The sequence below is a fragment of the Tripterygium wilfordii genome, chromosome 14 (assembly GCF_013401445.1).
Source record: "Tripterygium wilfordii isolate XIE 37 chromosome 14, ASM1340144v1, whole genome shotgun sequence".
Lineage (NCBI taxonomy): Eukaryota > Viridiplantae > Streptophyta > Magnoliopsida > Celastrales > Celastraceae > Tripterygium > Tripterygium wilfordii.
Window position 1 is genome coordinate 6,088,416 of NC_052245.1, and position 12,886 is coordinate 6,101,301.

The 12,886-nt window shown below is 36.9% G+C and overlaps 1 protein-coding gene across 1 annotated transcript; it reads right to left on the minus strand.

Moving 5' to 3' along the window:
* Positions 1-1,345: 1,345 nt before the first annotated feature.
* Positions 1,346-12,447, minus strand: LOC120014944 (protein transport protein SEC23-like). The gene is made up of 12 exons (XM_038867082.1): positions 11,447-12,447; positions 11,173-11,346; positions 8,638-8,799; positions 7,740-7,882; positions 6,551-6,626; positions 6,232-6,404; positions 6,045-6,126; positions 5,348-5,425; positions 4,810-4,971; positions 4,433-4,696; positions 2,362-2,466; positions 1,346-1,935 (listed from the first exon to the last, which is right to left on the minus strand). Exons 1-12 carry the CDS (start codon positions 12,224-12,226, stop codon positions 1,789-1,791), a joined length of 2,346 nt encoding a protein of 781 aa, XP_038723010.1. The 5' UTR covers positions 12,227-12,447; the 3' UTR covers positions 1,346-1,788.
* Positions 12,448-12,886: the final 439 nt, after the last annotated feature.

Sequence of the window (12,886 nt, forward strand, 5' to 3'; positions counted from 1 at the left end):
CCAAATAATTAAAGGACAACCAAAAGTATTTTGCAGAAAAGATATACCTAAAAAAGGAGCCTGATTACTATTGAAGAAGAAAATTTGTCGCAATAGCCAACAACCAACAGCCATCTAATGTCAGCCGTCAAGTCCTAAATTTGCAGGCAACAACCAACAGCCATCTAATGTCAGTTAATGTTTTACAAATCCGCCTCTGCTGTGAATACTATGCAATTTATCATCTGAAATCTCCTCATCACCAAGATCTATGATATTCGTTGTAATCTCATGATTGACATCCTCCTCTGCTTCATCCTCATTGTTATAACTAATTAATAGAGGATTTGGCTCAATCCCGTCATCTGTGTATTTCTCATATGCTAATTCATTAGCTTATAAACATCTTCACTGTTGTGACTGCTAACATTGTCATCAAACTCTCCATGCTCACTCCCACTGCCCAGAGCAACTCTAGACACATCGCCCTCCACTGACAAGAGGAAAAATCAAGGAAAAACAAAACTTTACAAATTAGGCGGAAGTCGGTTTAGACTTTTAAGGGTGATTGTGCACAACTCTAAAAAGCTTGTGCAATTTTTAATATTTAATTTTTTTTTTATAAAATTAGTTTCACACATGTAAAACGAAAATTGTAATTATTTTTTTTAAATTTCCACGTAAAAGTTACGTCAGTAAGTCCATCATCATCAACACATGGGGGCTTGTTTGGGAATGCTGTGAGGTGTTGTGAGATGCTGTGTGATGCTGTGAGTTATAAAACTGTGATGCTGTGAGGTGAGTTGGAACGCAAAAAACAGTTTGACGCATCACTTTTAAAATTGTGGTGCGATGCTGTGAAGTACGTTTGACGTATCTAAATTACGGTTATATTAGATGACTAATAATATTAATATAAAATCACTTAAGGTTTACATTGTACATTAATCTAAAATAAAATAATTGACCTAATTTGATTACATAGGACAATTCAACATATATTGTAAACGTTTGGGAGTGCTGTAAGGTGTGATGAGGTGCTGTGAGGTAAAAAGCTGTGGTGCTGTGAGGTGAGTTGGAATGCAAAAACTGTTTGACGTGTCATAAAAAACTGTGGTCAACACACTGCCAAACTCATACATGAATATTAAACTCAGAACATAAATGAGTCATTTGTAAACAGGATAACTCTTTTACGATCAGCAGATTTTTGTAAGAATCCTGTCTATCGCTCTAAGAAACTGAAACAAATACCATCGGCTTTGTTATGTTGTCTCAACTGTTCCCACTGAGCATCCCAGTTGACAGAACCTAACCCAATTGACTAATTTCTTGAGACAAACCAAACCCAAAACAATGCGCAAGCAGACGGAGAACATAGATGTTTATCCAACCTACAATCATTACATTTGATATTTTTAACTTAAAAAAAAAAAATACAAACTTCCCACCTAACCAGATACATGGAGAGTGAAAAAAAAATGGGGGAAGAAAATCTGTCCAAGCATCTTCCTCATTGGCCCCGCAACCAAAACTCAAACAGTGATTTCTATACCTTGCATTGCCATTGTAACTTTCAATCCCAGCAACTCAACTGAAATAACCCAACCACCTCCCAAAAAATGATATATTTATGTCTATCTGTTATTTTCAAACTCTTGTGGTCCAACCCTGTCAATTTCAAGACAATAGAAAGGAAAAAGAAAAAGAAAAAGATCCCCACAGAACAATATGTTAAAGAGGGGATAAAATCAGGCCGCAGACTTCCCTACATCTGAAAATCTATGAGAAACTTAAACTCCTCTACTATCATGATTGAACGGTCAGCCTTTGAAGATGCTCAAAGAACACTTGAAGGCTAACATCATCGGTAAAGATCACGTCTGTTCCAGCAGCCATCTCAGTGGCATTATTATATGTTGCTGAAGGGTTCAGCTTTGCCAGTAAGAATCTTGCCTACTCATTGAAAAAAACAAAACAAATCAAAGTTTTCCAAAGACAGCAATAAAAAGAAAATATTGCACAGCATGAAAACAGAAAAGGAATAGGAGTTGGTGCTTCACATGTTAGAGCAAACAAAAAGTGGAGGGGGATGAATTTGGTCAACAGATAAGGGACTGCAGCAAATGAAATCGATATCTCCAGAGGCAACAACAATCTTTAGGGCATTCTAAATTTCATTGTCTAAAAGTGTCTAATAAAACTATTTTTAACCGAAACTATATCATTCACCTGGCAGTATGTCATTATAATAGAATATTATAGATGGAAGGATGACAAACATCTTATATGATCCAATTCCTCAGCCAAATTCTAAAATGAGTAAATTCATTTATTTGCGAAGGTAATAGCACTATTGAGTCGGAAAAAAAAAATACTGACCTGGGATCCATGCTGATCACATACCACCAATCTAGGAACAGGGAAACGATCATGAATTATCATTTTTGCATCATCCTGTGGAGCTTCCAACAACTGCGCAAATGCCTATAGGAAAATAAATGGGTCAAAGATAACCACCACTCTGAAAAAAATAACAAGCCAAAGGCCCCACACATAAAAGAGCAATTGGCCAAACAAGAGTCAAATTGAGTTCTAATGGGCAAATCTAAAGCTCTTTCCACAAAATTAAATATTCTTTTCAGCGTGCAAAAATTAAAAATAAACCCTAAATTTTTAAAAAATAAGAATGAAAAACAGGGTTACTCCTACATATTTCTCTAGTTAGGAAAAAAATGTCAACCTCAATTTTTAAGAAGCCTAATACGGAGAATCTTGAACATTTGCTATCTCTCTTGATCTTTTAGAGCTTGGAGGAAGACTGGCTTTAACTGTTAATAATGACATTATGGTTGAAGTTGAGTTCAGCTTGGAATACCCGATTTCTTGATTTTTCTCATAAAGTTTATCAGCTTTTTGCCAAAGACAGCATCCATTAGTTTCAGCAAGATGGCCTGACCACATGTATATTAATTACATGCGTCATTGGCTTGTAACCCAATAACAGAATCCATTAGTATTTTGCAAGGCAGCCTCCATAGCTTTCTCGTCAGAATGTAAATATCATACACTATCCTTTGAAGTTTAAACTACTAACATTACTCTTCAATTTCCAAACGTCATTCTTTGTAACCTGAAAATATCATATTTAGGTCTAAAATTCCTAACTTAGGTTTATTTAAGCATCAGTAAAGATGTTTTCTCAAGCAAACAAAATATCCAAGGGAAATTTGCATTGATTGCTTGCAAACCCAATCGGAAATTTGGGATATTAAGGGATTAAGAGAATTGAAGGATGGGCTTCAGTTTTGCTAGGTGTGTATAGATTCGAATCGATTGTGATCCAGTGACAAAGGATGGAATGCATTTGAAACAACTTGCTTGCTGTGTCTTATATCCCAGCACTAAAAATTGGGAATGGAAAATATAAAACTCTGAAAAGGTGCTAGGGTAACAATGAAAGGAAATCTGAAGTAAGAAAAGCAACTTATAGGTGTTATTCTACAGCTGTGAACACAACCTTGTAGCACCGTTATAAGAATGGAAGGAAAAGGGATAGAAAAAAGAGAATACACTAGTAAGCGCATATCCTCTCGGACTCCACCACCACTGTGGGAGCCTTCTATCTGGCCATTGGTTTCTTTTTATCACTTTCAACACTTTTACTGTAATAGAAGATCACTGTTAGAGTAACAACTTTACATTTAGGTGTTTAACGAACAAACTAATCCCAGAGGTGTCTGGATACATATCATCATCATCAAAGCCTTAAACCGAAACAACTTGCCCTAAGAACTAAATGTAAACATAACATAAATTAGTGAAGTTCGCCAGACCTAAGCCCTTACAAATGAGTTCAACGGCTAGAGACAGAGAAATTGTAGGACAAGGATAACAAACAAGCCAAATAGATATATGAATTTCATTATGGCAATACAAGAGGGGATGAAATCAACATTATATTGGAAGTTTATCAGCATTTAGCTTAATTTACACATGCAAGATTTAGGTGCTACAGTATGCACTTTAACATTTTCCTGAAAAGGCACATAAATTTAAGGTCCATGGAATACTATACTCCAAGAGGTATGCTCTATGTCAAAATACCTTTTCTAGGGCTAAAAGGTGAATATTACGGGTTCCTAAATCAGAACAAAAAATAATCATGATAACTAATAAGTATAAAATACTGATCAAAGGATATGCTTAGGAGATGTTTGGTGCATTAAACAATGAAACGATTCTCATCAAAGGATATCATTCCTCTGCCCACTAGGGCACAGAATTAAATTCCATTTGAAAATTGTAGCATAAAGAACATAGATAGGTAAATCCTATAGCAGCTGAGAACTGTATGCAACATGCAACCTGGAAAGTCTGGGCAAATGGCTTTATATCATTTCATATCCAATCAAGAAATGTAGCAATGGGATAATGAGTAATGAGTCCATACCTGATGCTCCGGCTGGTTCTGGTAACCCATGTTACGCCACTGTGCTATTGTCATACCATGGAAAATGACAACACTGAAATATGAATCTAATAAGAGAATACGGTCAGCTGCAATAGAAGCAACATCCAACAGTGCTGGTTGGGGAAGCGAACTGAACGAATATGATATCAATGATGGTTGTATCATGACAGCAGCATTCGTGATATTTTCCCTATTTAACAACATGCGGAAGTAAGCAGTCTCGTCTGGACTATTATTAAAAACCTGGACAAACACCATTTCAGGGGGGGGGGGGGGGGAGAAGAGGAAGAAAGGATCAGGCATCCATACATACATGGGTAAATTGAGATAAACATAAAATGCGGAAGATTATTCACCTGTACAAATTGCGACCGTCGAAGATTAAACATAAACTGAGGAAACAATGAAAAACAAGGGTTTAATGTGAAGGACGATGGATCATCTTTTCGGTAGTCACCAAATTTTGAACAGAGACGAATTAAGTTTCGGTCCAGCCATCGAGTGGCATCAAAGCCTTCCTGTTCAAAATAAACCAGATAATAGGAGTGACTTAGTTATTGTGAAAAATGAGGTTACAAACAAAAAGATACCTATACAGAACAGAAGCAAGGAAACTAGAAAACGACATACTTAAAAAAAAATGTCACAGTTAGGCTTATATTTATAAAAACAATTTGATGCAAATTAAACTTCCTTTGTATTTCGCTCACAGATTGCAGAACAAAAACCAATCATGAAGTTAAATATCTTCTCCAGTTCATATTTAACATGACTGTAGATATTTTGTAAAATGGTTAATGATCCTCAAATTTTAACAAGCACTGATCTAGGAACAGGAGATGATTCAACAACCTATTCAGATCCATATAAATATCCAATGGACGAAATTCAAACCTCTGTCTCCATTTTAAAGGACACTATTCTAGCCATAACCACAGCAGCTGTTTCCTGATCAAAACCCTGAACCAATTCCTGCAAAGATAATATCATATGTTAGCATTAAGCCTTTCCTAAAAGATGCATGTACAAAAATATTATCACAAAGAAAAATAACCTGAAACAATTTAGCAGAACTGGTGTAAGAAGAAAAAAAAAAGAGCTATTATGGCCACAAGAAGGGGAACTCAAAGGTTACCAATAAATAGTTAGCAGAAAATATGAAATAGGAAAAAAGATAGTGCACACACAAAGCTATAAAGCACCTGGCTAAGCTGACTACCTAGTAGTGATAGAAGCCTAATCAACCAGGAAGGTAACACAATTCACAACTTTATGGAAAACCACTAGACAAATTAGAGTTTGCAGTACAATAGGATTTAAATAACAGTGGGTCTTAAAATGCTAAAAAGTGCCCCTTGTGTAAGGGGGTGGACATAATATGTACCTAGCACACAATGCCCCACACACAGAATTCCATAGATAGAATGGAAGGCACCAGAACACAATAATCTTAGGGCATTTAAACAAAGGACAAGATGACAAATTAATAAGACAGAGATGCTCTGCTTTCATATTGGCGGCACCTCCATGGTGACACTACAATGAATGACATCCTTTTCTTGCTTAAAAAAAATGGAGAGACTGAACCAACCTCTGAGCTTACGGCACTATCTATCCAACTTCTAGTAACTGTTGTAACTCGAAGCATCATCTGACCATCAGGGCTTTGATAGCTGCAAAGAATAGACAAAAAAATACGCCCGCCAAATTTAGTAATACAAGATGATATTCACTGATTTACAAAACAAATAGTCACCGATAATAAGATCCCCAAGTACCTTGTAACAAACTGTATGTATAACTGTAAATTTGCTGTTCCTGAGGTATTTGACGGCTCACTTGATGAAAGGTCAAATAAAACAGTCAAGCAAGTGCTTTTGTCGAGGCCACACATTTTCCAAGCCGTAGTATTTCCTTCCCCTAGAAGCGAATCAGCAACATTAGGTCCTTTCTGCAAAGCCAGGAACAATTAACAATTGCATTTTAATATTAAAAAAAGACCGAAACAAAATGTCAAACAGAGAAAAACCCAATCAGTCTCCAAATTTAACAGCATTTTACTGGAAAGCAACTTCCAAACACAGTCAAAAGTTCAACCTTTTCTAAAGAAGTGCAGGGTCCAATAATCCCCTGAATTTTGATGTCCTTTGAGCAGTTGATCTCAAGTGTGCCACTGGAAAAAAAAAAAAAAAAAAAAAAAAAACTAATGAGTTTGGCACATCAAATTACAGAAAACAGTCCATTCATGAGAAAAATAGCATAAACGATAAATGCATAAATAATATATGGAGCAAATATGTGCGATTGCAGCATCATACATAGAAATTAAACCAAAAAAAGTTCAAAGTCAAGCAATGTAAAACTCAATAGCTAACTGTCAAAACATTTAGTATAATTCTAGCTATCAAATTCAAGTTCAACAGTAGACTCATTGAAATAAATAACATGGTCACCACAAAATCATGTCGTTTCATCAATTTATAAAAATTGAAGTCCTTTGCACTAGCTATATTCAAATATCTGTTAAAAGAAGCAGACAGGAGTACAAGACCTTATGGGCCCGTATATAGAATTACTGAGACTCACATCCGAAGAAGATAATTTCTAAGTTTTTTGAGAAAAAAGAAAATACAAATAAATTATGCAAAGATAATTATAACACAAATGCCAACACTTAAAAACACATTTCCCTATGTGTCCGCATCGACAAAGAGTCATTAGAAATAAACCTCGCATGACGAGAGCCATTATATTTATATGGTATCTCCGACAAAAGCCCTAACACTTGAACAGGCAATGATAATACAATCTTTGCTCATTTTAGCATCAACAGAAATGAAGTTGTAGTTAAAAAATCTTTCCCAGTGTTGCTTGAATTGGCTAGAAACTGGAAAAAAAAAATTTGAATGCAAGGCTGGAAATGAAAAATTCCATGGTGGTTGGATAATTTCATCTTTTCAGATGCATTTATTAGTTGGAATTTCTTCCAATGGGGGAACAATGAATTGCGAGTTCGGTTTTTCAGCAAGTTTATCAAAATATTGTTTCATGACATCTCCTTGCCTCCAATGTTTTATCAGCAAGCAGTGGCTTGAGTTTCAACCATTTCTTTTGCTAGTATGGAAGTAGATACATCAGCAAGAGAACAGGATGAGTTTCTGATAAACCATTTAGAGCTAAGAACCACCATAGGGTTCTTTCCACCCTCGTGGATTAGAAACGAGGAGAGATAAATAAGAGAGAAGAGAGACAGAGGATAAAGTGTAACGATATCTGGTGAACTCACTTGAAACAAAGACCAAGAGACTGTTCACCATCTTCAAAAACGCGCTTGAAAGAATCTTTAAATACTCGATGTCCAAAGCTTTCTGCCAGAACCACAAGACCACCAGTTCTTTCAACGGCTACTTTCATTTCTGCAACTCCAACCTAAAAATTCACAAATGCTATGTCAATTCATAACAAAGTACAATCTTCAAATCCATAACAACTGCTGAACAAGATTGAGCTGAGTGCAAACCTTTTTCTCCCAAGATACTAATAAATTACTTAGCTTGGCCATCATCAAATTAACCAATAATAAATTAAAATCATAGATAAATAAAATAAAACCTAAAGCAGACTATTAGAAAGATACCAAAAATTCTCTTCAAAATGAAAAAAAGATGACCTAAAAAACACAATTCCAAGATCTTTCAAATGACTCGGGAAGGAAGTAAGTCGAGGCTAGGAAATTCTAACACATGCAAGTAACCCCCTGTAACGAAACATATATCAGCCTCCTCTTGGAATACCCAATTCTTGTTTCCATTCACGATGTCACAGTTATGCACTATTGTTTTGTTATTTAGGAATATCATAAAGATTTCAATTTCGACATTATTATATGTAATGGGGGTGTCATAACTCACATTCTAACACATACAAGTAACCCCCCTGTAATGAAACATATATCAGCCTCCTCTTGGAATACCCAATTCTTGTTTCCATTCACGATGTCACAGTTATGCACTATTGTTTTGTTATTTAGGAATATCATAAAGAATTCAATTTTGACATTATTATATGTAATGGGGGTGTCATAACTTACAACCCCCCCCCCCCCCTCTCTCTTCTCTTTCTGCCAGAAAAGAAAAAAAAATTTGGAAAAAAAAAAACAGAATTAAAAGGTCATGAATGCACACCTGATCAAGTGCAGATGCAAAAAGGTCTAAGACGTAACCCTGGTTGACCAGCTGCTTTGTGAGATTGTCATAGAATTTGACCGCTTTCTTAAAATATGGTGCTGCATCCTTATCGAGATCTTTATGGGAACGCACTGGGTCTGACAAATCTTTTGAAACAATCTGCAGCACTAGAGAAAGTTAATTTTTCGCTGTAGCCAGCAAATTTGCAACTCTTACCCATATTCTTCTCAGTTTATTATAAGCAGTACATGCTCAAATTGAGCACGAAACTATTTCTAGCAAACAATATATATACATATAAAAACCAAAGAGGCAGACAGAATGTTTACATAAACTTGTTAATGCAAACCACAAAGAAACATAGTTCGAAGATCAACGGGACTAAGTGTGACAGATTAATTGGGAGTTTATGAGTCCTTGTTGACCAAGTGTTAAATCTAATGGTTACATTAAACTAAGTTAGAACTACTTTAATTGAGCTTCTCTATTTACTAACTAGAAGAATTGCCGCAATTTCCAGGTTCTTCAAATTGTTAATAATAGGTGTTGCTATGAACTTTTGACATTTGACTTTATTAGGTAAAAGTAGCATTATCAGAACCGGACCCCAACCCGCCGATCAGATAGGCTGAACCGTGGGTTTTACAAAATATGGGTAATCAACAATCAAACCGCAATGAACTGTGAGAACCATATAAACTGTGGCGGTTCACAACGAACCATGCCATTAAACTATAGATGAATAAATTTCATTTTTTCCATTATCTTTTCACTCTTAAACAATTTTCAACTATACAAATGGTCTCCTATCAACTATTGTTATTTTCATAAAAGTAGAAAAAAAAAATATTTAACTTGAAAATCAGTAAGTTATTCAACTATAATAGCTTAAAAATTTCTTTTTGCCTCTATTTCTTAGTGAAAAAATTATGATTTTAAAGGGTAACATGTAATTCAATTTGGGAAAAAAAAATCCCTAAATAAACACATGATCTTCTATTAACTATTTAGTCTTATATAAATATATAAATCTATGATTTTAATTTATAGAATAATTAGCAGTTGAACCACAGACCAATCAATCCGATGGTTAAACCTCATAGAATTTCCTACGGGGGTGATACTGTCCTGATAACATTGCATAAAGTCATAACCAAAGACCTCAAATATTAATTAGAATGAATAGACAAAAAGTAGTGTTGAGAAAGTGAGAGTTTGCGGCCAAAAAGATGCATTGCCTGGCCGATCTGGTGTCTCCCCTAGTCCTTCAACAATTCCCCACTTGATTTACGTTATTTCAAGTCATAACTTTCTTGTATTCAGAAGCCCAATCCTTCCCACAACCTCAATTTAGTGCTACCAGCCTAAAATCCCTGATCTGTGTAACCAGCCCCAAACTGTTTGGAGGAGGAGATTGTGAAATCCACAACCAAAGAGCACTGCTGAGATCTTCAATTTCCTCAACTTATTCCATCTTCAAACTTTGTCTAACCTTTACCCCAAAGAAACTCTAATTACTAAACCTTCTTTGTTGTCACAACAAATTAAACCCTCAAGAAGCCCTAAAACTGCCCTCCCTTATCACCACGGTAATGTCCCATTAAAATAAAATGATCTAAAGTCTAGGAATAAATCAATAAATTATAAAATTTCTTGTAGTTTATCAGAAATATGGGTGGTCCTTTCCTTTTATTTTAACTCAGTTATCCATCCCACCACCTATAGTGGAATGAGAAATAACGATGAATTCGCTCCTACATCAGGAGAAATGACAGGTAGAATGAATAGTCAAAAGTCTGCCAAACACGGCAGTGAGAAGGTTGGGTTGAATGGAAAACATGCTCTCGGTTGCTAGCTAATTACGACCAACATGCTCTTGGTTGCTAGCTAATTACGACCATCATCCCTTCGTTACAATTCATCATTGCACCCTTTCACTGCACAACCATCCAAGAAGAAAGAAAGAAAGAAAGTCTCAAGCCCACTGGAAGAAAAAAAGGGTTGGAGAAAAGAGAATATTTCCCTTCTCTTCTAAACGGAACTTCAGGTATCACCATTTAAGGATGGTACAAACTATTATGAGCACTAAGCTGTCCTTTTCGAGGTATCAACTTTTATAAGCACTAAGCTGTCCTTTGAGAGGGGGAGGGAAACAAAAAGGGTGCTATTTGGCTGCAAAGCTCAGCATGTATGCAAAATTGCTACTAAGAATTGTTTTTATCTTTGATTTGAGTTTCACCTAGAAGGTGCCTCTTAATGAAATATCCTTGACATAGATATGAAAGAACCATCATCAATGCGTCTGGGTTGCAAGGAGGTTCACTGACGTTAAAATTTTCAAAGTATTTGGAACAAGAGCTCCAACCTTTAGTTTGATATTACCATCCACCAAGTACCAGAAAATGCAAATAAGCAGAGGCAGCTGTGACGACTTAAGCAAAATCAAGTTTTAGTTACACAATGGTTGGCCACTGTCCAAAACATAAAATTACAAACAAAAAAAAAAAACACATAAGAATGGAAAGACTTTACCGTGCCTGGCCCTTCCGTGCATGGACCTCCTACCAAAGCTACTATGCGAGCCCCTGTCCCAGGTAAACAAGCTCCAAGCAATCCTGCTGCGACACTCAATGCAACTCCTGTGCACCTTGAGGCCCTACTACCAGGAGAAACAGGCCACTGGTCTGTTTGCAACTCATCCAAAAGCTGAAACTCAAAGAGAACCCAATGCAAAATTCCAAAGATCCTGTTAAATATAGACTCAAAAACACACAAAATATATTAAAACAGTGACAACCAAACACACCGTATTGATGGTGTATTCACACTCAGATGCTGGCAAAAGGAAACGTGCAATGCCGCCATTTGGAAACCCGTTTTGAATCCCTCCTTTCTGATACCCAACAGGAACGGCTGCTGTTCTCCGACCAGCTACAGCCCCGCCCAGCCCTAGTTGCTCCAAAACCAGCTCCTTGGAGATCTCCTTTTCACCTCTGAAGACATAAACCTTGGACAATTCCGAGAATCCCAATTCGTGAACCTGAGCCTGAGTCCCAAACGAGACCAAACCCACCAGGGCGTTATCTGGTAGCATCCCAATGGCCCGCTTGAGCGCGGACTTGACAAACTCCAGCTCTTCCTCGATCATACATGTGTCCAGGACAAAAACAAACACCGGAGACGAGTCCGATGGGGGTGGCTGTTGTTGTTGATAATGCTGTTGGGACGGCTGTGGGAGGGTGTACTGGACGGTGGTGTACTGCGGATAGAGCTCGCCGGGGAGATTCGTCTCGGAGATCAAGGAGTATTGTTGAGGGAAGTGGTTACGCTGGAAGCAAAAGGGGCAGATCCAGATCTTCGCAGTGAAGTCGACACGGGCGAAGGAATTGAGGGCGGCGGCGCAGGTCTTGCATCGCAGAGGGGCGTAGGGGAGGGTAGGTATGTCCGGGTGAGGCCGGATCGGAGCAATTGTCGCCGCCAAAGGGATCACGCACTTGCTTGCTTCAACCTTGGTCCTGGGCCACACGTTCCAGGTCATCCGTACTCCGTCGATCCCCTCCGGATCCGTATTGGCCATTTCCGACATGGTTGAGACTGATTAACTTGATTGATTAATCTGTGTCTGTGTTTGTGGGTTTTGAATGATCAGTGGAGAGTGAAGAGAAATCAAAATGTGTGTTTTTTTGGATTGAATTGTTTGAGCGAAAGGCGACCCCTGAAGAAAGGGAAAGAAAGGGGTCACCGCAAAGAAGGCAGGCGGAGAAGATACGATGGAGGAAAATTCAGTGTGAAATTGGGTTCGCTAAATTCTGGTTTTTAATTGGAGTTTTCTTTCCAACTATTGCTTCCATATTCAACTCAAATAAATATTAATAAATTAATAATCACCAAACGGAAAATAATCGTTTAAAGAAAATTCTCCTTGTATAATTATTTTTTTTATTAAATGACCCAAAACAATTGTCCTTTATCAAGTTTATTGTTATATTTTGTTTAGTATCTTCTGTGTTAGATAGGAGATATCCAAACTCCGACTATTGAGAACAAGAGTATTGTGGTTATAGATGATGAAAATGTAGATATGCCAGGACTTGCTGTCAGTTCAAAAATTTTGATAATGTGTCACAACAAGTTTGATCTCTTAACCAAACAGACTGTGTGCTATTAGAGAACACAAAGCTGTTGGCTCGAGGTTTGTCTTCTGAAAAAAGACTTAAAATTCATGTAGTATCAATGTGAAGAAAAA

Bases quoted from the DNA above. Each gene is read 5' to 3' on its own strand.
- LOC120014944 (XM_038867082.1), bottom strand. From the start codon at position 12,226: ATGTCGGAAATGGCCAATACGGATCCGGAGGGGATCGACGGAGTACGG. The intron at 5,426-6,044 runs GTTGGTTCAGTC...TTATCTTTGCAG, and splicing joins ATAGTGCCGTAAGCTCAGAG to GAATTGGTTCAGGGTTTTGA. The intron at 4,697-4,809 runs GTGAATAATCTT...GTGTTTGTCCAG, and splicing joins GACGGTCGCAATTTGTACAG to GTTTTTAATAATAGTCCAGA.